Raw genomic sequence first — 23,662 nt, forward strand, 5'->3', positions numbered from 1 at the left:
CACACTACACCATGCCACCATATCCCCTGTTACCTTACTTCCCCCTAGTGCCATATCGCATTCCAACATCTCACTGTGCACACCCAGGCACCTTCCCTGTATATTATAACTGCCCAATCTATACATGTTAGTACACAAGGAATGTGGGTATGTGGGAAGGGGATGTGATTTGAGTTGTTTGAGTAATGAGTATAATGAGTTTTAAAGGGTAAGAGGTTAAATGTCAGGAGCCATTTTCTTTTTGTTGGGGAGTGTGTGACGCCCACAAGTGTATGGTCACAATTGTAATTTTGTTGTGAATTGTTTTTGATGTAAAAGACCTGATTTTATGGTGGTATTGCACTTTTCATTTAGCGTTATGGAAAATGTAATTACGTGGCATTGCCACAAGGGGGAGATAGTGGTGAGTGCGATAGGCTGTTGCAACGCGTCTCGGCCTCAGACGAGGAAGAGCCTGCAGACCGAACGCAACTGATGTCTCCTGTCTCTGCTTTTCTGTTAAAAAAACAGGTCAGTAGTTCAAGTTTGCTCACCACAATGTACATATAAAGGCAAGAAACCTTTTTCTGTCTTAGTTTAAAGACCGCAAATGTTGTGAGAGAGTGTGTTTTCACTGATTGAGAGAAAGCTAACTATACCGCCATTTGTAATGGCAGCCGCCATTTCACTCGTAGTCTAAATAGGCAGCTGGTCTTATTACCTGTTTTATTTTGTGACAAATGGAGCTCTTAGACACTTCTTTTATCCTGGCATTATTGGAAGTTACAGTTGATTAGGACCTACCCAGTTCTTATGTGTCAAATGTAAATAGTCTGATGTATACTGTTTGTGGATGATTGTGAACTGTTTGTGAGCAAGGGAAGAATATTTTTGTTTATTGGTTACAAATGTAATATATTGTTTGAATCTGTTAAAGTATAAGAAAAGTATAAAGGTGACATAAGCGGGTTAATTGCAGTGTTAGTGGTGCTGCACAGAAATGTTTTGATGCTGAAATGCAGTAAAATTGGTTACAGATTTATTGTAAATAAGGACGTTCATATACAATGATTATTTTGTAAGTTTATTCTTGTGAGAGTGCAAGGTAACCAAAAGGGTTTGAGCTATGGACCTAATTGAATGTTTGTGTTGTTAAAAGCGAAATGTGTGTGTCTAAATGAAAAGAAAAGGACGTTGTTAAACTCTGTTAATAACTCAGACGAGGAAGAGCCTGCAGACCGAACGCAACTGATGTCTCCTGTCTCTGCTTTTCTGTTAAAAAAACAGTTTAAAAACAGACCCCATCGAAGGCCTGTAACACGCGTCTGTTGAGTCTGCTCTTCAGCGGCCGTAGAGCTGGACGCTGCCCTTTGGCCATCATCGATACTCTCGCCCGAGATCGCACCGGGGCTAAAATATTCACCTGCTCAGCTGTTTTTGATCAGTTTGAGCCTGTGTGGTTTGATCAGGTGGAGGAACGATGTGATGCTATAAAGACATCATCTTGTCCAAATGATGTTGTTCCAACACGTGTTTAAAAAGATTTTAAAGGTTGTTGGTTCCGACATCTTAGCGATTTTTAACAGCAGTCTTAGTTCAGGTGTTGTACAGCCTGTTTTAAACATGCTGTTGTACAGCCTGTACTAAAAACCTGATCTGGATCCTCTGTCCGCTCAAATTTCAGGCCTATTTCAAAGCTTCCCTTCCTGTCGAAGATTTTGTAAAAGATTATATTTGTTCAGCTGCAATCTGTTGTAAAGGTTTCAGTCTGGTTTTAAAGCTCTTCACAGCACTGAAACTGCACTTTGGAAAGTTCTTAATGATCTTTTATCAGCCACTGATCAGGAGACTCCGCTGTGCTTTTGGATCTGACCGCTGCCTTGACCACAGCATCTTGACCTCACCATTGGAGCATGGCGGCATCAAGGGCGCTCTATTAGACTGGTTCAGCTCTTTTATTAAATCGCATCCAGATTCAACGACCTCCACCACACCTCTCACCCCCCTTTCCTCCTCCCTGAAACTCAGAATACACACTCAGGATGTGAGCCAACAGAAGCCCAGGAAAGCCCCCGGACCAGATGGCGTCTCACCCTCCTGCCTCAAAACCTGTGCTGAACAGCTTGCTCCCATCTTTACTCGCATCTTCAACAGATCCCTGGAGCTGTGTGAAGTTCCCTCCTACTTCAAACGCTCCACCATCATCCCTGTTCCCAAGAAACCCACCATCACAGGACTGAATGACTACAGACCTGTCGCCTTGACGTCTGTGGTCATGAAATCCTTCGAACGACTGGTGTTAGCCCATCTGAAAGACATTACAGGCCACCAGCTGGACCCTCTGCAGTTTGCCTACCGGGCAAACAGGTCGGTGGATGATGCAGTGAACATGGGGCTGCATTACATCCTGTAACACCTTGACCGCCCGGGAACTTATGCCAGGGTCCTGTTTGTGGACTTTAGTTCGGCTTTTAACACCATTGTGCCTGAACTTCTCTCCTCCAAACTCTCCCAGCTCAGCGTGTCACCAGCTACCTGTCAGTGGATCACCAGCTTCCTGACAGACAGAAAGCAACAAGTGAGGCTGGGGGAGATCACCTCTGAAACCCGGTCCCTCAGTATTGGTGCCCCTCAAGGATGTGTCCTCTCACCACTACGGTTCTCCCTCTACACTAACGACTGCACCTCCAAGAACTCGGCTGTCAAACTCCTAAAGTTTGCAGATGACACCACTGTCATTGGCCTCATTCAAGATGGTGATGAGTCTGCATACCGGCAGGAAGTTGAGCGGCTGGTACTCTGGTGCAGTCAGCACAATCTGGAGCTGAACACTCTTAAGACTGTAGAGATGACAGTGGACTTCAGGAGACATCCCTCAACTCTGCTCCCTCTCACCATATCAGACAGCCCTGTGTCAACTGTGAAGACCTTCAAGTTCCTGGGTACAACCATCTCCCAGGACCTGAAGTGGGAGACCAACATCAACGCCATCCTCAAAAAGACCCAGCAGACGATGTACTTCCTGAGACAACTGGGGAAGTACAGTCTTCCACAGGAGCTGCTGATCCAGTTCTACACTGGTCATTGAGTCTGTCCTGTGCTCCTCCATCACAGTCTGGTATGGAGCAGCCACTAAACAGGACAGGAGCAGACTGCAGCGGACTGTACGGGCAGCAGAAAGGATCATCGGCACGTCCCTGCCCTCCATCCAGGATCTGTACCTCTCAAGAACCAGGAAACGGGCAGGGAAAATCATCACAGACCCCTCACACCCTGCACACAGACTTTTTGATCTGCTGCCCTCTGGCAGACGGTACAGAAGCCTGCAGACCAGGACCACCCGACACAGGAACAGTTTCTTTCCCCTCGCCATCTCCCTTCTTAACCATTGACCTGTCACACTGCTCCCACTGCCAGACTGCAGCTGCACCTTATGTACATTTTGTAGTATTCATTCCACCTCATTCATTTCTGTATTTTATGTATATAAGTTAAGATTCGTTATTTACAGTTGGTTTACACAGCTTTGTGTATGTATGTGTAATGTGTATATATAGACGTGTGTGTGTGTGTGTGTGTGTGTGTGTGTGTGTGTGTGTGTGTGTGTGTGTGTGTGTGTGTGTGTGTGATTTACATTGCTGTGCTTGAGAGCCACCATCTACCGGAACCAAATTCCCTGTATGTGTCTGCACATATACTTGGCCAATAAACACGATTCTGATTTTTACATTTGGGGCTTATATTTGACGGCAATGTGACCTTTGAAAAACAGCTGAGCTCAGTTGTACAGCGGTCTTTCTTCAAACTGAGGCTTTTATCTAAGGTGAGATCATTTATATCTTTTAAAAACCTTGAACGGGCGATCCACGTTTTCATGACGTCCCAGCTGGATTATTGTAACTCCTTATATGTTGGAGTTAGTGGGACCTGCCTGGCAAGACTGCAGCTGGTCCAGAAAGCTGCAGCTCGTCTTCTGACACAAGCTCAAAGACATTTATCGTCCCAACAACCACATATACGCTGGTCCCTCGCTGTAACACAGTTCACCTTTGGCGGCCTCGCTGTTTCGCTGATCTTTTTTGTGCAATTTTGCATGCTTTTGTTTTTTACAGCGCGTTGTGTTCTGCGTCCTGATTGGCTGTAGACCATTGTCAGCCAATCTCGTGCCGTGTCTCCTGTACAGTACAGAATGTGTTCAAATTTACAGCAGTGTGACTCTGCAGTGCTGCACTGTATGTTTGTACGTTTTGTCCCAACAAACAACAATGATGACGAGACGTTTTGCACCTGTGGTAGCAGCCAAAGGCAGAGGAAGATGCTGACCATCATAGTTTCAACAAGGAGGCAAAAAGGTTGTAACTGTCCACAACAAGAACATCGTAAGGATGGAGTCAGCTTTGGCTTTGTGGCTCAGTGACCGCAGGAAAAAGAACATCGTGCTGGACACCAACATTATCTGCATAAAAACTCAAAAGCTTTATGAAACTTTACCTGACAGCGAGGAGCCCAGGCCATGGACGAGTGCTCCTCACACAGAACCAAGCTCATTTAATGCCAGCAAAGGCTGATTTGACACATTTCAGAAACACTTTGCTTTCACTCTTTAATAATGAACTTATTTTTCTATGAAGGTTTGAACTTTGTTTAAACAAGAGAGAAAAGTGTGAAAATGTTCATGCCTGTCTGAGAAAAGTGTAGAAAGTGTGCAGTGAGGGTTTAACTGCCTTAAAACTTCTATAATACTTGTAAAACATAAAGCTGCTACTTCATTCTGAGACTTATTTTTAGAACGTAACTCGATAAACCAGCGACCGCAGTAATGTATTGTGTTTATTTTGAAAACTCTCAACAGGATCTTCAGATTTATTTTGAAAGCTTTATCTGGAAAACACAAACACATAAGCAGGAAACAAAGAGCGTGATATGAAACGATAGACGTTTTCATATGGTCATCATATATACATCGTTCTATCGAACAGCCCCAGCTCCTGCTGTCAGTCTCTGTAAATCTGCTCTGAAAACACATTTGTATTCACTGGCTTTTAATACAGCATGAGAGTTATTTGATATTTGATGTGTGATATTAATATTAGGAGTTATTTTAATAGTTATCTTGGATTCTTGTACAGCACTGTGGTCAACGCTGCTGCTGTAATTAATGTGCTATAAACACATAAACAATCTGCAGTTAAACATCCAAAACTAAAGATGTGATCGCTGCCTTTAGAAAATGTGCTGATGCACAAGATATCAGCTCCATTAAGGTGGAATGTGGCCGTGTTAGAAACATGTTGGAAGAAGTTTGAAGCTGAAACTGTGAAGCTGAGAGTGAAAGAGCTCCAGCGTCTGTCACAGGAAACTTTCTTATTTCCACACTGATGAAAGCATCAAGCTTTGATTTCCTGCTGCTTTTATTGAGTCACACTGTGAAACTGAGCCACAGCTGAACCAGCATCCCTGTACAGCAGACACTTACAGCGCTTGGCTGCTTCCATTGGACCCTCTGCACAGAGCTTCAGTTTCCTCTTCTGGTCCCAAAGTGCAGAACAACAAGGTTTCAAACAGCTTCGTTCCAGCAGCATCAGCCACAGACATGCAGAGAGAATCCTTTGGTTGTGTTGTGTGTTTGCATATCTGCTGTCTGTGTTGCTTTGTGAGGATGGATCATCTCCTGCAGCTCCAGATAAACAAGCTGCACCTGAACCTGGTAGCTTCACTTAGAAGACACTTGTGACGGGAACGTGTGAGAAGTTTTGTGCAGACAAGTTTGGATTTAGAGTGTGGGACGAGCTCTCCACAGTCTTTGTGGAGATCCACATTCTGCATACTGCCTGTGAGAAGCTGCAGACATTTGTCCTCCAAATCCACTGAGCAGCTGCTCGTGGTGGTATTAGCTTCATGTGTGCGTGTTAGCATGAAGCCTCAGTCACACTCTGCTGTGGACACGGTCACGGACAGCTGGACGCCTGATGGACGAGTCGTCCTTCCTGTTAAACTTCTTTGAGCATGAGAAGCTCAGTGGACACTGTTCAGTGTTTTAACTCTCGCTTTCACTTCAGCTTCACCAACAACAGCACAAGCAGAGCAGCCCACTGCCTGCATGGCTGGGACAGCGCCCCCTGGTGACTGTAAACCACTACAACATGTAGACGGCCGTCTGCAGGCTGGATGTAGCACCACCGCAGAGACGTGCTGCAGCTCTGTTTAGTTACCCAGCTGACAGCAGAGGCTGTAGTTTACTGTTACCAACATGGAAAACTGAAGCTTCACCAGCTGGAGCTACAGAGCTGGAGAACAAAGGAGACTGAGAGGCCAGAATGATGTGGGAGGAAACATCAAGAGCCTGTTTGAAAGGAGACACATGTGGATGCTGTGCCAGTCTGTGGTCTGTCAGAAGTCAGCTGAGTCACACTGCAAGAAGCTGCAGAATCTCAGAGGAGGAGATTTGGAAGTGTTTGTGGGACAAACTGGACTCAAAGAAAGAAGATGTTTGTGAAGTCTTTGGTGGAGGTGAGCAGTGTGAAGCAGAACACATGCAGATGAATCAGGAGGGAACAAACTGAGTGGGCGGAGCTGCCTGAGCCCCGCCCACACAGACACAGCTCCTCTCTGGAGCTAAACTTCTGCTTCATCTCTGCCTCTTTTCTTCATCCTCCACCTCTCTTTTCTCTTCTTCAGTGTTCTGCAGCCACGGAGCCTCACAGCCGTTAGCACGCCCATACCTGAGCAGCTAGCATTACCCAGCATGCCGTGCAGCAGTGTCAGTTTGTAAATGTGCAAGAATTCCTGCTCCAAACTGTTTCACAGAGTGCTGTGTGCCGTGACCTTTGACCTGCTAAAGACAGTCAGCTGTGGATTATTCATTGTTGTGTCTGATACTTAGAACTGTGAGGAAGAAGCTACACAGTTAATCAGGGTCCCCTCTCTCTGAATCAGGAAAGGTGGGCAGGCCGCGTGTGGGCCGCGGGCCATACGTTGAGTATCACTGTTTGAAATGTGAACATTGTTCTGCTGCAGTCAATGGACTAAACCAGAGAAGAAGAAAACAGACTTTACCATGAAGATCCTCAGTGTGGATCAGTATAATATCAGCCTGATGTCTGCAGTTTAGTGTCAGCACAACTTTCACATCATATTCATCTCAGCACAACTAAAACATGCTGACTGACCTCAGAGTTTCAAGTTTACATCCTGGACTCTCCAGGAAACCACACAGATGCTTCACTCCTGGATCCTGCAGGTTGTTCTTAGTTGAAGAAGAGGAGGAGTCATTACTCAGGTCCAGCTGTCTCAGATGGGAGGGGTTGGACTTCAGTGCTGCTGCCAGATAATCACAGCTGATCTCTGACAAACCACAGTCCTTCAATCTGTATAAAGAATGAAAGATGTAAGTTTATTAGACAAAGTGCTTGAAATCATTCAGTGTTTCATCATCTGTTCAGAGCTGAAGAAGGTTCAGAATGTAGAAGTTTAGAAAATGGAAACTCCAAACAGCTGAAGCCAACAGGAAGCAGCTTCAAACAAACACAACAAGAGAAAAAACTCTGAATGTTTCACATTAAAGTCGAACATTTCTAACAAGAGTGTTTTAAAGACAGAGTCACTGATGATCATCTTCTGCCCAGTAAAACTTTGGTTTTCCACATGTGAGTGTTAATGATGCACAAAGACTGTGAGTGCAAAGAGGGAGCGAGGAGGATGACAGAGAGATGGTACAGGAGCATCAAGAACCCGGCGAGGAAATGAGCAGAAGGACTTTGGAGCCTGTTGGATTGAAGCTTTCACAGAGACGTGTTTGACTGGACACCACCAGGACAGACTTTTAATCCCAGGATTTGGATGAGCTTTCTGTCTTTATGGTCACAAATGATGCTGTAACTCTGTGAATGTCCTGGAACTGTCAGCAGTGTGGTTACGTCCTTTTGACCTGAGTTTCCACAGCTCTTATAACAGCAGTGTACATTCAGACTGAGACACGCTTCAGTCTGTATGGACCTGTTTCTGTAGCTGCCACCATCATTCTACGGTCGTGTCCAAATTCATGGGCTGCATCCTCCCGAGGACCCGGCCTTTGCGGTCTACGTGGGCTGGGTCCTCAGAAGGTCGGGTATGCCGGAAGTAAACGGCTGGGGAAATTGGACGGTCTAGCCTTCTGATTAGCGTCACCGCTGTCTCGGTGGAGTTTAATAAACTCAGCCGTCTGCTCCTTGCTATCTGCAATATAACAGGACACTGGCGTAAATTCTCGACCGTCTCATACTTCTGTTTAATCAGTTTTCTGTTTGACGTTTATTCAGCTGTGTAAAAACCAAGGAGGAACCCACCTGGGGGATTAATAAAGTTTTATTTTATCTAATCTAATAACTTTAATCTCAGCCAAACCGATTTACTCACGAACAAACAAAACACTGAAAAAAGCCAAACAATAACATTTTGAGGTTGTCTAAGTGACTTATATATCACGTTTAACCTGAGCAGCGAAACTCCGCGGTGATCTGAAAATGATGTGCCGGGAGTTGTGCCGTTCTCGGCGGCTTCAGTGACCCTCGAGCTCCCGGCGAGCTATCGAGCTGGTGGGTAGCAGACGTCTCCGAAAACGTCGAAGCACTTTTGCAAATATGCGGTATCTTGATAAACCGAGCAGATATTTGATGTTTACACAGCTACTTTCTCGCCTGAAAATATGTTAAAAGTTTATTTTGTGACCGAAAAAGATTAGTATGAGTAATTTTAAAACTTAGTAGCGGCCGCCATTGTTGGAAACTGGAGTTTGGCTGGGCCGCGCTATGAATTCTGGGATATGGTAGGCCACGAAGGACACACCCGACCCATCCTTCAAATTCGGGGAAAAGGAGGACGCATTTGTTGGCTGCATTCGGAGGAGTCTACGAATTTGGACAGCCTTCGACGTGTCGCTGTGACGTAATCGGTCTACAAATGCGGCCTCAGGAGGATGCAGCCCATGAATTTGGAAACGACCTACATGTTTGTACATCAGCTTATCAAATACTGTCTGCTGTCTTCATTTATTACTCTTCACCTGCTTCACTGTCACTGTGTGGGCGGAGCTGTCTGAGCCCTGCCCACACAGACACAGCTCCTCTCTGGAGCAAAACTTCTGCTTCATCTCCGCCTCTTTTCTTCATCCTCCACCTCTCTTTTCTCTTCTTCAGTGTTCTGCAGCCACAGAGTCTCACAGCCGTTACCACACCCATACCTGAGCAGCTAGCATTACCCAGCATGCCGTGCAGCAGTGTCAGTTTGTAAATGTGCAAGAATTCCTGCTCCAAACTGTTTCCCAGAGTGCTGTGTGCCGTGACCTTTGACCTGCTAAAGGCAGTCAGCTGTGGATTATTCATTGTTGTGTCTGATACTTAGAACTGTGAGGAAGAAGCTACACAGTTAATCAGGGTCCCCTCTCTCTGAATCAGGAAAGGTGGGCAGGCCGCGTGTGGGCCGCGGGCCATACGTTGAGCATCACTGTTTGAAATGTGAACATTGTTCTGCTGCAGTCAATGGACTAAACCAGAGAAGAAGAAAACAGACTTTACCATGAAGATCCTCAGTGTGGATCAGTATAATATCAGCCTGATGTCTGCAGTTTAGTGTCAGCACAACTTTCACATCATATTCATCTCAGCACAACTAAAACATGCTGACTGACCTCAGAGTTTCAAATCGACATCGTGGACTCTCCAGGAAACCACACAGATGCTTCACTCCTGTGTCCTTCAGGTTGCTGTAGGTTCCACTCAGGTCCACCTCTGTGGGATACGAGGGGTTGGACTTCAGTGCTGCTGCCAGATAATCAAGGCCAATATCTGACAAATAACAGCTCTTCAATCTGTATAAAGAATGAAAGATGTAAGTTTATTAGACAAAGTGCTTGAAATCATTCAGTGTTTCATCATCTGTTCAGAGCTGAAGAAGGTTCAGAATGTAGAAGTTTAGAAAATGGAAACTCCAAACAGCTGAAGCCAACAGGAAGCAGCTTCAAACAAACACAACAAGAGAAAAAACTCTGAATGTTTCACATTAAAGTCGTACATTTCTCATAAAAACAGGACAAAGACTTGAAAAAGTCGTGTTTTTCCTTCCAGGAACCACATGGCTTCACTTTTAAAGGTGAAGTGTGACAGAAATGGACATATTTGAAGTCCAACACCTTTTTCCAGTCACATTATTAAAGCAGACAAACTACAAGCTCATTTTCATTCCAACAAGTCATCTTCTGACCTGGACTAACAACACTGGTCTCTATGTGCAGCTGGCTGTGAGACCAGTGCTCAGGGAGCGTCTACAAAGTGCAACACTGAAAGAACATCACACACTCATTTGCTTCCAGCACTTTCACACAAACATCTACTGTCATTATTGTCACCAAACTCTGTGGATCCTTTATTGCAAATTCAAATGGGATCAAATGGTCAGACAAAAGAGGGTTATGAGGAAATATGATGAAATGTTGTGTATTAGCAGCAACTTATTGAATCTTTTTCCTCAGAAACCAAACAAAATGATTGACAAACATGTTTTTACAAACTCAGTGTTGGACTTGGATCAGCAGGATAAGCTGATGTTTAAAGGCATTTGAGTCTCGCTGTATGAGAGTCCAGTTATTACTCAATATTTATGGATGATGTTCTTTCAGTGTTGCACTTTGTAGACACTCCCTGAGCCTCACAGCCAGCTGCACATGGACCAGCTGACATTACCCAGCATTAGAGGCGGCTGTAAAAAATTCATGTTCCCATTTAAATGGTTTTAATTTGAATAAAACGATGTTGATTCATTCAATCCTGAATCGATGTTTAATATAAATGTATTTTGCCAGAATCTCAGGTTAAAGCTCACAAACTATTTCAACAAGCAGCAAACAGATAAAACAGTAAATGAGAGCGGCTAAACACACAAAGATGGAAACACAGAGCGTGGATCGTTCACTCGACGGCACGTACACGGACACGCCGTCGGGGCTGAAAGTGGACAGCTCACAGATCCTGAAGCTGCAGGTTTCATCTGTCTCCAACCAAAACTGAGTGAAGCAGCAGCAAAAGAAGATCCAAACTCTGCTTCACGTTTGATCAATATGCTCATGAATTCTCTCTGACTTTGGCTGTTCCTGCCTGCACAGCTCTCTCTCTCTCAGTGTACTCCAAGAACAGCTTCAAACATCTGTTTCTGCATCATTCACTGTTTATTAGCCACCAGTCTGCTGTTGTGTTCAGTGCTGTCGGCCTCTGACAGTAAAGCCTCATTTCTGCTGTTCCATGGAAACTTTTTAAAATGATGACAGATTACAAACTCTCAGCTGTGTCTGTAATCAAACCTCTGTAACTTTGCTTCACTTCAGCAGCATCAGCTCATGTTCACATGTTGCTTCATGGTTTGCTTCAGTTTTTGATCGACTGCAGAATATTTTGAAGGTTATCTGCTATAAAAAGCCAGAAGAGGAAAATCTGCTTCATGTGTTTCTGTTTGATCCTCAGTGACTTTGACACAAAGGCCTCTGCTGTGATGATCACACCTCTGATCAAGTCTCACAGTGTCACAACTGATAAATGATCAGAGTTAGAATATTTCTGACTGTCTGCTGTGTGCCGTGACCTTTGACCTGCTAAAGACAGTCAGCTGTGGATTATTCATTGTTGTGTCTGATACTTAGAACTGTGAGGAAGAAGCTACACAGTTAATCAGGGTCCCCTCTCTCTGAATCAGGAAAGGTGGGCAGGCCGCGTGTGGGCCGCGGGCCATACGTTGAGTATCACTGTTTGAAATGTGAACATTGTTCTGCTGCAGTCAATGGACTAAACCAGAGAAGAAGAAAACAGACTTTACCATGAAGATCCTCAGTGTGGATCAGTATAATATCAGCCTGATGTCTGCAGTTTAGTGTCAGCACAACTTTCACATCATATTCATCTCAGCACAACTAAAACATGCTGACTGACCTCAGAGTTTCAAGTTTACATCCTGGACTCTCCAGGAAACCACACAGATGCTTCACTCCTGGATCCTGAAGGTTGTTGTTGGAGCTCAGGTCCAGCTGTCTCAGATGGGAGGGGTTGGACTTCAGTGCTGCTGCCAGATAATCACAGCTGATCTCTGACAAACCACAGCTCTCCAATCTGTATAAAGAATGAAAAATGTAAGTTTATTAGACAAAGTGCTTGAAATCATTCAGTGTTTCATCATCTGTTCAGAGCTGAAGAAGGTTCAGAATGTAGAAGTTTAGAAAATGGAAACTCCAAACAGCTGAAGCCAACAGGAAGCAGCTTCAAACAAACACAACAAGAGAAAAAACTCTGAATGTTTCACATTAAAGTCGTACATTTCTCATAAAAACAGGACAAAGACTTGAAAAAGTCGTGTTTTTCCTTCCAGGAACCACATGGCTTCACTTTTAAAGGTGAAGTGTGACAGAAATGGACATATTTGAAGTCCAACACCTTTTTCCAGTCACATTATTAAAGCAGACAAACTACAAGCTCATTTTCATTCCAACAAGTCATCTTCTGACCTGGACTAACAACACTGGTCTCTATGTGCAGCTGGCTGTGAGACCAGTGCTCAGGGAGCGTCTACAAAGTGCAACACTGAACGAACATCACACACTCATTTGCTTCCAGCACTTTCACACAAACATCTACTGTCATTATTGTCACCAAACTCTGTGGATCCTTTATTGCAAATTCAAATGGGATCAAATGGTCAGACAAAAGAGGCTTATGAGGAAATATGATGAAATGTTGTGTATTAGCAGCAACTTATTGAATCTTTTTCCTCAGAAACCAAACAAAATGATTGACAAACATGTTTTTACAAACTCAGTGTTGGACTTGGATCAGCAGGATAAGCTGATGTTTAAAGGCATTTGAGTCTCGCTGTATGAGAGTCCAGTTATTACTCAATATTTATGGATGATGTTCTTTCAGTGTTGCACTTTGTAGACGCTCCCTGAGCCTCACAGCCAGCTGCACATGGACCAGCTGACATTACCCAGCATTAGAGGTGGCTGTAAAAAATTCATGTTCCCATTTAAATGGTTTTAATTTGAATAAAACGATGTTGATTCATTCAATCCTGAATCGATGTTTAATATAAATGTATTTTGCCAGAATCTCAGGTTAAAGCTCACAAACTATTTCAACAAGCAGCAAACAGCTAAAACAGTAAATGAGAGCGGCTAAACACACAAAGATGGAAACACAGAGCGTGGATCGTTCACTCGACGGCACGTACACGGACACGCCGTCGGGGCTGAAAGTGGACAGCTCACAGATCCTGAAGCTGCAGGTTTCATCTGTCTCCAACCAAAACTGAGTGAAGCAGCAGCAAAAGAAGATCCAAAATCTGCTTCACGTTTGATCAATATGCTCATGAATTCTCTCTGACTTTGGCTGTTCCTGCCTGCACAGCTCTCTCTCTCTCAGTGTACTCCAAGAACAGCTTCAAACATCTGTTTCTGCATCATTCACTGTTTATTAGCCACCAGTCTGCTGTTGTGTTCAGTGCTGTCGGCCTCTGACAGTAAAGCCTCATTTCTGCTGTTCCATGGAAACTTTTTAAAATGATGACAGATTACAAACTCTCAGCTGTGTCTGTAATCAAACCTCTGTAACTTTGCTTCACTTCAGCAGCATCAGCTCATGTTCACATGTTGCTTCATGGTTTGCTTCAGTTTTTGATCGACTGCAGAATATTTTGAAGGTTATCTGCTATAAAAAGCCAGAAGAGGAAAATCTGCTTCATGTGTTTCTGTTTGATCCTCAGTGACTTTGACACAAAGGCCTCTGCTGTGATGATCACACCTCTGATCAAGTCTCACAGTGTCACAACTGATAAATGATCAGAGTTAGAATATTTCTGACTGTCTGCTGTGTGCCGTGACCTTTGACCTGCTAAAGACAGTCAGCTGTGGATTATTCATTGTTGTGTCTGATACTTAGAACTGTGAGGAAGAAGCTACACAGTTAATCAGGGTCCCCTCTCTCTGAATCAGGAAAGGTGGGCAGGCCGCGTGTGGGCCGCGGGCCATACGTTGAGCATCACTGTTTGAAATGTGAACATTGTTCTGCTGCAGTCAATGGACTAAACCAGAGAAGAAGAAAACAGACTTTACCATGAAGATCCTCAGTGTGGATCAGTATAATATCAGCCTGATGTCTGCAGTTTAGTGTCAGCACAACTTTCACATCATATTCATCTCAGCACAACTAAAACATGCTGACTGACCTCAGAGTTTCAAGTTTACATCCTGGACTCTCCAGGAAACCACACAGATGCTTCACTCCTGGATCCTGAAGGTTGTTGTTGGAGCTCAGGTCCAGCTGTCTCAGATGGGAGGGGTTGGACTTCAGTGCTGCTGCCAGATAATCACAGCTGATCTCTGACAAACCACAGCGCTCCAATCTGTATAAAGAATGAAAGATGTAAGTTTATTAGACAAAGTGCTTGAAATCATTCAGTGTTTCATCATCTGTTCAGAGCTGAAGAAGGTTCAGAATGTAGAAGTTTAGAAAATGGAAACTCCAAACAGCTGAAGCCAACAGGAAGCAGCTTCAAACAAACACAACAAGAGAAAAAACTCTGAATGTTTCACATTAAAGTCGTACATTTCTCATAAAAACAGGACAAAGACTTGAAAAAGTCGTGTTTTTCCTTCCAGGAACCACATGGCTTCACTTTTAAAGGTGAAGTGTGACAGAAATGGACATATTTGAAGTCCAACACCTTTTTCCAGTCACATTATTAAAGCAGACAAACTACAAGCTCATTTTCATTCCAACAAGTCATCTTCTGACCTGGACTAACAACACTGGTCTCTATGTGCAGCTGGCTGTGAGACCAGTGCTCAGGGAGCGTCTACAAAGTGCAACACTGAAAGAACATCACACACTCATTTGCTTCCAGCACTTTCACACAAACATCTACTGTCATTATTGTCACCAAACTCTGTGGATCCTTTATTGCAAATTCAAATGGGATCAAATGGTCAGACAAAAGAGGCTTATGAGGAAATATGATGAAATGTTGTGTATTAGCAGCAACTTATTGAATCTTTTTCCTCAGAAACCAAACAAAATGATTGACAAACATGTTTTTACAAACTCAGTGTTGGACTTGGATCAGCAGGATAAGCTGATGTTTAAAGGCATTTGAGTCTCGCTGTATGAGAGTCCAGTTCTTACTCAATATTTATGGATGATGTTCTTTCAGTGTTGCACTTTGTTTGGCACAAAATGAAATTATTTGGCCTCTCAGATGCTTTTAGAGATTCCCAAATGACTGATGATGACATCTCTGGGGTCTGATTGATAGAAAAAAAATCTCTTTGAGACCTTTTGTAACTGACAAACTCTTCATCTGCTAACAACACTGAGTTGAATCTCCATGGCTGATAGTTGGAGCAGGCATCAGGAATACACATTGAAAAAACAAGAGGAGAAATCACCAGAGTCTTATAATCACATTCTGTAACTAAAGGGAGACGTTTTTCTATACAAATATATGTTTTATGGACATTAGAAAAAAAAGAGTATTGATGTGAAGCAGGATTATGAAATCTCCATACATCAGCCAGCCCATAATTATCAAGAAAGCTCTGAATGACGCATGCTGAGTTTGGACTAAGTGTACTTTTGTGTGAACTGTGGTCCATAGCAGATAATGAGCAGTTTAGGTCTCCCTCAAAGATGATATTGTGTGATGACATATTGGGGAGCCGCGCAAAGACATTAGTGAAAAATCTGTGATCGTCCCAATTAGAGGCGTAGATATTTGCTAAGATCAAAGGAAAACCATAAACTATGTTTTCTGCACTTAAAATCCTGTAATTTTCTCATAAATCGACAGTGCGGCTTATGGATGAATTCTGGTTGTGCTTACTGACCTCGAACCGATTTTATGTGCTACACGGCGCTCAGAAACCTTTCAAAAGATGTTTTGGTACGACTTTGCTCAGCTACGAGGCCGCACCGCTTGATGGATTGTTGGAGCATTACAGCTACGAGGAGCCTCGCGGAGTGATACGCACTCTGCTTCAACGTAATATTACTGTATTGAGTGTGTATAAGGACCATAAATGGCACCTGTAAGAGACACGGTTACAAAGAGGGTTTCAAACTCCAGGCTGTCAGTCACGCAGTAGAACCTGGGAACAGAGCAGCTGCTTGTTATTATGCTCAGCGTCTGTTTACATTTTGACTGCACGATTGTGAGCTTTTTGTTATGCACAAAAACAACATTGTTTTCTTTTATTTATGGAGCATTATTATTTAATAAATGCTGATCATTTATTTCTGAGTAATTGTTTCATGTACATCTACGCTGTATGTTAATAAATGTGCCTGTGTGAGATTTGGGACACAGCTTTGACTAAGAACTCTCTTTTTGTTCGAACTTTCTGGCTTTAAAAATATCGAGATATATATCGTATATCGCCACCCAGCTAAAGAATATCGAGATATGAACTTTGGGTCATATCGCCCAGTCGTAATATTGCAATAGGTTGTCCGTTAAACTCAAGCGGGGCTTGGGCCCTGGCACGGCGTAGCCACACAATCCTGGTAGTAGTGACGCTCGGCTATGACGGCGTACGGGTTACCAGCTGGCTTTCTCAGGATAGGGCTCCTGTGTGAGCGGTCGACAATAACGTCTTTATCCATACCCAGCACTTCACGTAGTAGCACGGATACGGCCGTGGAGGAGCTCGAGTCCAGGCCCTCTGGGATCCCTATGATGTGGATGTTAGCTCTCCGCTTCCTGCCTTCATCACATTTATCCTTCAGGTCAGACAGCTCCTCCTTCATACTCTCTACTGTAGACTGCAGGGTGGTCACCTCATCGCTCCACATTGACAGCCCATCCTCAGCTTCTTTCACTCTAACCTTTACTCCATCAACTTCGCCGCACGTCGTGTGAGTGTAAACCACTACAACATGTAGACGGCCGTCTGCAGGCTGGATGTAGCACCACCGCAGAGACGTGCTGCAGCTCTGTTTAGTTACCCAGCTGACAGCAGAGGCTGTAGTTTACTGTTACCAACATGGAAAACTGAAGCTTCACCAGCTGGAGCTACAGAGCTGGAGAACAAAGGAGACTGAGAGGCCAGAATGATGTGGGAGGAAACATCAAGAGCCTGTTTGAAAGGAGACACATGTGGATGCTGTGCCAGTCTGTGGTCTGTCAGAAGTCAGCTGAGTCACACTGCAAGAAGCTGCAGAATCTCAGAGGAGGAGATTTGGAAGTGTTTGTGGGACAAACTGGACTCAAAGAAAGAAGATGTTTGTGAAGTCTTTGGTGGAGGTGAGCAGTGTGAAGTAGAACACATGCAGATGAATCAGGAGGGAACAAACTGAGTGGGCGGAGCTGTCTGAGCCCCGCCCACACAAACACAGCTCTCTGAATCAGGAAAGGTGGGCAGGCCGCGTGTGGGCCGCGGGCCATACGTTGAGTATCACTGTTTGAAATGTGAACATTGTTCTGCTGCAGTCAATGGACTAAACCAGAGAAGAAGAAAACAGACTTTACCATGAAGATCCTCAGTGTGGATCAGTATAATATCAGCCTGATGTCTGCAGTTTAGTGTCAGCACAACTTTCACATCATATTCATCTCAGCACAATTAAAACATGCTGACTGACCTCAAAGTTTCAAGTTTACATCCTGGACTCTCCAGGAAACCACACAGATGCTTCACTCCTGGATCCTGCAGGTTGTAGTTGTCGCTCAGCTCCAGCTCTCTCAGATGGGAGGGGTTGGACTTCAGTGCTGCTGCCAGATAATCACAGCTGATCTCTGACAAACCACAGCTCCTCAATCTGTATAAAGAATGAAAGATGTAAGTTTATTAGACAAAGAGCTTGAAATCATTCAGTGTTTCATCATCTGTTCAGAGCTGAAGAAGGTTCAGAATGTAGAAGTTTAGAAAATGGAAACTCCAAACAGCTGAAGCCAACAGGAAGCAGCTTCAAACAAACACAACAAGAGAAAAAACTCTGAATGTTTCACATTAAAGTCGTACATTTCTCATAAAAACAGGACAAAGACTTGAAAAAGTCGTGTTTTTCCTTCCAGGAACCACATGGCTTCACTTTTAAAGGTGAAGTGTGACAGAAATGGACATATTTGAAGTCCAACACCTTTTTCCAGTCACATTATTAAAGCAGACAAACTACAAGCTCATTTTCATTCCAACAAGTCATCTTCTGACCTGGACTAACAACACTGGTCTCTATGTGCAGCTGGCTGTGAGACCAGTGCTCAGGGAGCGTCTACAAAGTGCAACACTGAAAGAACATCACACACTCATTTGCTTCCAGCACTTTCACACAATCATCTACTGTCATTATTGTCACCAAACTCTGTGGATCCTTTATTGCAAATTCAAATGGGATCAAATGGTCAGACAAAAGAGGGTTATGAGGAAATATGATGAAATGTTGTGTATTAGCAGCAAGTTATTGAATCTTTTTCCTCAGAAACCAAACAAAATGATTGACAAACATGTTTTTACAAACTCAGTGTTGGACTTGGATCAGCAGGATAAGCTGATGTTTAAAGGCATTTGAGTCTCGCTGTATGAGAGTCCAGTTCTTACTCAATATTTATGGATGATGTTCTTTCAGTGTTGCACTTTGTAGACGCTCCCTGAGCCTCACAGCCAGCTGCACATGGACCAGCTGACATTACCCAGCATTAGAGGCGGCTGTAAAAAATTCATGTTCCCATTTAAATGGTTTTAATTTGAATAAAACGATGTTGATTCATTCAATCCTGAATCGATGTTTAATATAAATGTATTTTGCCAGAATCTCAGGTTAACCCTCCTCTCGTGTTAGGGTCGGCACCGACCCATTTTAAATTTCAAATGCATAAAAAAATCACATACATTTGTTTATTGTTTCAAGGCTTTTTGACTTTGTCAGGAACCTCTATTTCTACAAAATAAAACCAAAAAAAATATTTTCACAAAATTATAAAATGCCCTAGTTGAAATTATGACCTTTGTGTTGTTAGGGTCGGCTTCGACCCAGGTATAATATTATGAGTATAAAGCAATAATTAAAGCCAAAACTGAAATCATAAGTGCACTGTCAGCTAAAACACTTACAGCAAGCGCCTCTCCTAATCATATGAGCTTTAGGGGATTCTTATTTTGCATGTTTTTTGCATTATACCTGCACAAAAACAGAACAAAATAAACACGGGCATGTGAGGTGAATTCACTATTTGAGTGGCCATTTGACTTCCAGAGTGCACATTTGCAATTTGCAGCATACAAAAAATGAGAAGAAGATTCACAGTGAGCTAAGTTCAGGATCATATTTTTGGTGAAAATGAAGGAGAGGACACAGAGCAGCATAGCGATTCAGATGGGCAGGTTTCTAAGGAGGAAGACAATGTGGACTATCATCCAGAAGACACAGACACATCTGATCAGAGGTGGAGGTCGCTGGTGCTGAAGCTACTCCTGCTGAAAGATTCAAGTCCAAAAATGGTAAGATCTTTTGGAGCTCAGTACCTCATGATGTACATGGCAGGGCAGCTGCTGCAAATGTCATCAAAATGACCCCTGGAATCACAAGGTTTGCTCTGACCAAAGTCAGTGACATCAAGAGATGTTTTGAGATATTTATGCCATTGTCACTAGAAAGAATCATCATTACTCTGATAAACCTTGAAGGAAAAAAAAGTCCATGGCGACATGATGAGGAATACCTGGATGCTTTCATTGTTCTTGCTGGAGTGTACAGATGCTGCAATGAGGCCACTGATCGTCTATGGGATGCATCGACAGGCAGAAACATTTTCTGGGCAATGATGTCACTTCACACATTTGATATCATTTTGATTCAAGAGTCCTCAGATTTGACAACAGAGAGACCAGACCGAGGTCTGACAAACTTGCTCCCATCAGGGATGTCTGGGAGAGATGGGTGCAGCTTCTTCCACTGATGTTCATCCCAGGGCCAGAGGTGACAGTGGATGAACGTCTTGTCCACTTTTTGAGGAAAATGCCCCTACCGGCAATATATACCCAGTAAGCCAGGGAAAAACGGCAGAAAAATCTGGGAAGCCTGTGATGCAAAAGCCAACTATGCCTGGAATGTACAGATTTTCACAGTCAAAGCTGTGAGTGGCACCCCTGAGAAGAAACAATGAAAATGTGTGGTCCTCCATATGACCACTGGACTGCAGGATCACAATATCAGCTGTGATATTTTATTTTATTTTTTACCAGATATGACCTCGGACAAGAACTTCACAAAGGAAACTGAGGTGAAGCTGTATCATTGGGAAGTGATAAAAAGCCCACAATTACCCACGGCTATAACCAAAACAAAGGAGGAGAGGACTTTTTCTTTTTTTCAGTTTATATTAAAGGTCTACTGCTGAAAAAAACACTTTTTTTGTCTTTTCTTGATGTAAATGTCTATGGGTCGGAATTGACCCGTAACACCATAGATGTCATTTTAGTTATTAATCTTAAAATGAAAAAAATCAATAAAACAGATTTATTTAAGAAATGTGTCCTATACCCCTCAGTAATACTCAGGTAACACAGAAACCTTTTATTTATTAATATGATTCTCTTGAGGTTAATTTTACAATTTTTTTTAATTGAAATCGAGGGGTATAGTGACAAAAAAAGACCCAGAGGCCCACGCCAAAAGTATTAAAACCAACATTTTCATGGATAAGGAAGCCTAACAAGGTAACCAAGAGATGAGAAACAAATTGGATGATAACTTATTGTTTTTAGTATATTTTATAGCTGATTTAATTCACGGGTCAAAACCGACCCGCTAACATAAGAGATGATAACAGAAAGCTAACACGAGAGGAAGGTTAAAGCTCACAAACTATTTCAACAAGCAACAAACAGCTAAAACAGTAAATGAGAGCAGCTAAACACACAAAGATGGAAACACAGAGCGTGGATCGTTCACTCGACGGCACGTACACGGACACGCCGTCGGGGCTGAAAGTGGACAGCTCACAGATCCTGAAGCTGCAGGTTTCATCTGTCTCCAACCAAAACTGAGTGAAGCAGCAGCAAAAGAAGATCCAAACTCTGCTTCACGTTTGATAAATATGCTCATGAATTCTCTCTGACTTTGGCTGTTCCTGCCTGCACAGCTCTCTCTCTCTCAGTGTACTCCAAGAACAGCTTCAAACATCTGTTTCTGCATCATTCACTGTTTATTAGCCACCAGTCTGCTGTTGTGTTCAGTGCTGTCGGCCTCTGACAGTAAAGCCTCATTTCTGCTGTTCCATGGAAACTTTTTAAAATGATGACAGATTACAAACTCTCAGCTGTGTCTGTAATCAAACCTCTGTAACTTTGCTTCACTTCAGCAGCATCAGCTCATGTTCACATGTTGCTTCATGGTTTGCTTCAGTTTTTGATCGACTGCAGAATATTTTGAAGGTTATCTGCTATAAAAAGCCAGAAGAGGAAAATCTGCTTCATGTGTTTCTGTTTGATCCTCAGTGACTTTGACACAAAGGCCTCTGCTGTGATGATCACACCTCTGATCAAGTCTCACAGTGTCACAACTGATAAATGATCAGAGTTAGAATATTTCTGACTGTCTGCTGTGTGCCGTGACCTTTGACCTGCTAAAGACAGTCAGCTGTGGATTATTCATTGTTGTGTCTGATACTTAGAACTGTGAGGAAGAAGCTACACAGTTAATCAGGGTCCCCTCTCTCTGAATCAGGAAAGGTGGGCAGGCCGCGTGTGGGCCGCGGGCCATACGTTGAGTATCACTGTTTGAAATGTGAACATTGTTCTGCTGCAGTCAATGGACTAAACCAGAGAAGAAGAAAACAGACTTTACCATGAAGATCCTCAGTGTGGATCAGTATAATATCAGCCTGATGTCTGCAGTTTAGTGTCAGCACAACTTTCACATCATATTCATCTCAGCACAACTAAAACATGCTGACTGACCTCAGAGTTTCAAGTTTACATCCTGGACTCTCCAGGAAACCACACAGATGCTTCACTCCTGGATCCTGCAGCTTGTAGTTGAAGCTCAGGTCCAGCTGTCTCAGATGGGAGGGGTTGGACTTCAGTGCTGCTGCCAGATAATCACAGCTGATCTCTGACAAACCACAGCTCCACAATCTGTATAAAGAATGAAAAATGTAAGTTTATTAGACAAAGTGCTTGAAATCATTCAGTGTTTCATCATCTGTTCAGAGCTGAAGAAGGTTCAGAATGTAGAAGTTTAGAAAATGGAAACTCCAAACAGCTGAAGCCAACAGGAAGCAGCTTCAAACAAACACAACAAGAGAAAAAACTCTGAATGTTTCACATTAAAGTCGTACATTTCTCATAAAAACAGGACAAAGACTTGAAAAAGTCGTGTTTTTCCTTCCAGGAACCACATGGCTTCACTTTTAAAGGTGAAGTGTGAAAGAAATGGACATATTGAAATCAATGATATCAAAGCTGGAATCAAATGAGTCCAAGTCTTCTGCTGATTCAGCAGAAGACTTGGACTCATTAGGACTCATTACCTAATCAAACCTCTGTAACTTTGCTTCACTTCAGCAGCATCAGCTCATGTTCACATGTTGATTCATGGTTTTCATGGTTGATTCACCTCATTTTTAAAAAATGACCTCTGACAGGAAAGTCTCATTTCTGCTGTTCAACAGTGAAGAAATGTAAATTTTCAAAATGACAAATTGGAAAACACAGAGCTGTGTCTCTAATCAAAGCAGAGATGGAACGATGCCACTTTTCATGTCCGATATCGATAGGAATCCAATATAGTCGATTTTATAATCAAACGTTTTTTTTAATCTCTTGCTGCATTTTGTATAAATTCATACTCAAGTTTAAACAATCTAAACACTAAAGCTGTTCTGTTATACCTGTCTGCAAAAACACACTGCAGCCAAAACATTAGAATATAGTGATCTTTGTATTTAAACTTTTATCAGAATTTTAAATCTAAAGTATTTAAAGTAATATTCAAAAGTCATTTAAATCAGTTTGATGCAGACTTCAAAAACTCTTTGGTTGTGAATAAAAGAAGTGCAACATCAGCACAAAATAATGTTTCTATTGAACAACTAACACAAACAGGTTGTAGAATGGAGCCTTTTCTACTCACAGCTGAACAGAAACAACATCCAGAGTGGAAAACAGTGCAAATAACTGCAAACAGGCTTCATGACACTCATGTTTGATCAGATTCACTCCCTGCTCTCACACACCAACTCCAGACCTGCATTCATCTTTTCCCTCTGAACCCCCCAAACATACAAACCCTGAGCCACCACCATTGCCCTTTCACTGACTGCCCCACTCCACCATTTGACCCTTAGAACTGAAGACGCTTCTCTCATAAGAGGTGAAACATCTTCAAGGAAACTTAAAGAAGTCCAGACGCTTTTCTTTCCAAGCTCCTTAGACTACGGTGACCTGGATGTCTGAGAACCTTCACAGACTGATTTTACAAGAACAACTTGTGTCAAAAATCCCTAGCAGTGCCTCTCTGTCACACACACAAATCACTACAGTTACAAATTTAATAACTTAAAAACCTCAGAAAAACAGAACTGAGCAAAACAAACAAACAAACAAACAAACAAACAAACAAACAAACAAACAAACAAACAAACAAACAAACAAACAAACAAATAAACAAACAAACCAGAG

At 42.9% G+C, this 23,662-nt stretch overlaps 1 protein-coding gene across 1 annotated transcript in view; it reads right to left on the bottom strand.

The window, feature by feature from the left end:
• The window catches only part of LOC146606968 (NACHT, LRR and PYD domains-containing protein 12-like), a 48,850-nt gene that overhangs the window by 19,536 nt on the left and 5,652 nt on the right, over nt 1-23,662 (bottom strand). Inside the window, exons 3-6 of the mRNA XM_085349142.1 lie at nt 21,941-22,117; nt 17,625-17,801; nt 14,215-14,391; nt 11,931-12,107 (exon numbers count right to left, since the gene is read on the bottom strand). Coding sequence (XP_085205268.1) covers nt 11,931-12,107; nt 14,215-14,391; nt 17,625-17,801; nt 21,941-22,117 — 708 coding nt within the window. The remainder of the gene's footprint in view (nt 1-11,930; nt 12,108-14,214; nt 14,392-17,624; nt 17,802-21,940; nt 22,118-23,662) is intronic.

The sequence above is a fragment of the Diplotaxodon limnothrissa genome, unplaced genomic scaffold (assembly GCF_057381915.1).
Source record: "Diplotaxodon limnothrissa isolate DT_005_m unplaced genomic scaffold, D_limnothrissa_male_GT1.1 unmapped_scaffold_1, whole genome shotgun sequence".
In the NCBI taxonomy this organism is placed as follows: domain Eukaryota; kingdom Metazoa; phylum Chordata; class Actinopteri; order Cichliformes; family Cichlidae; genus Diplotaxodon; species Diplotaxodon limnothrissa.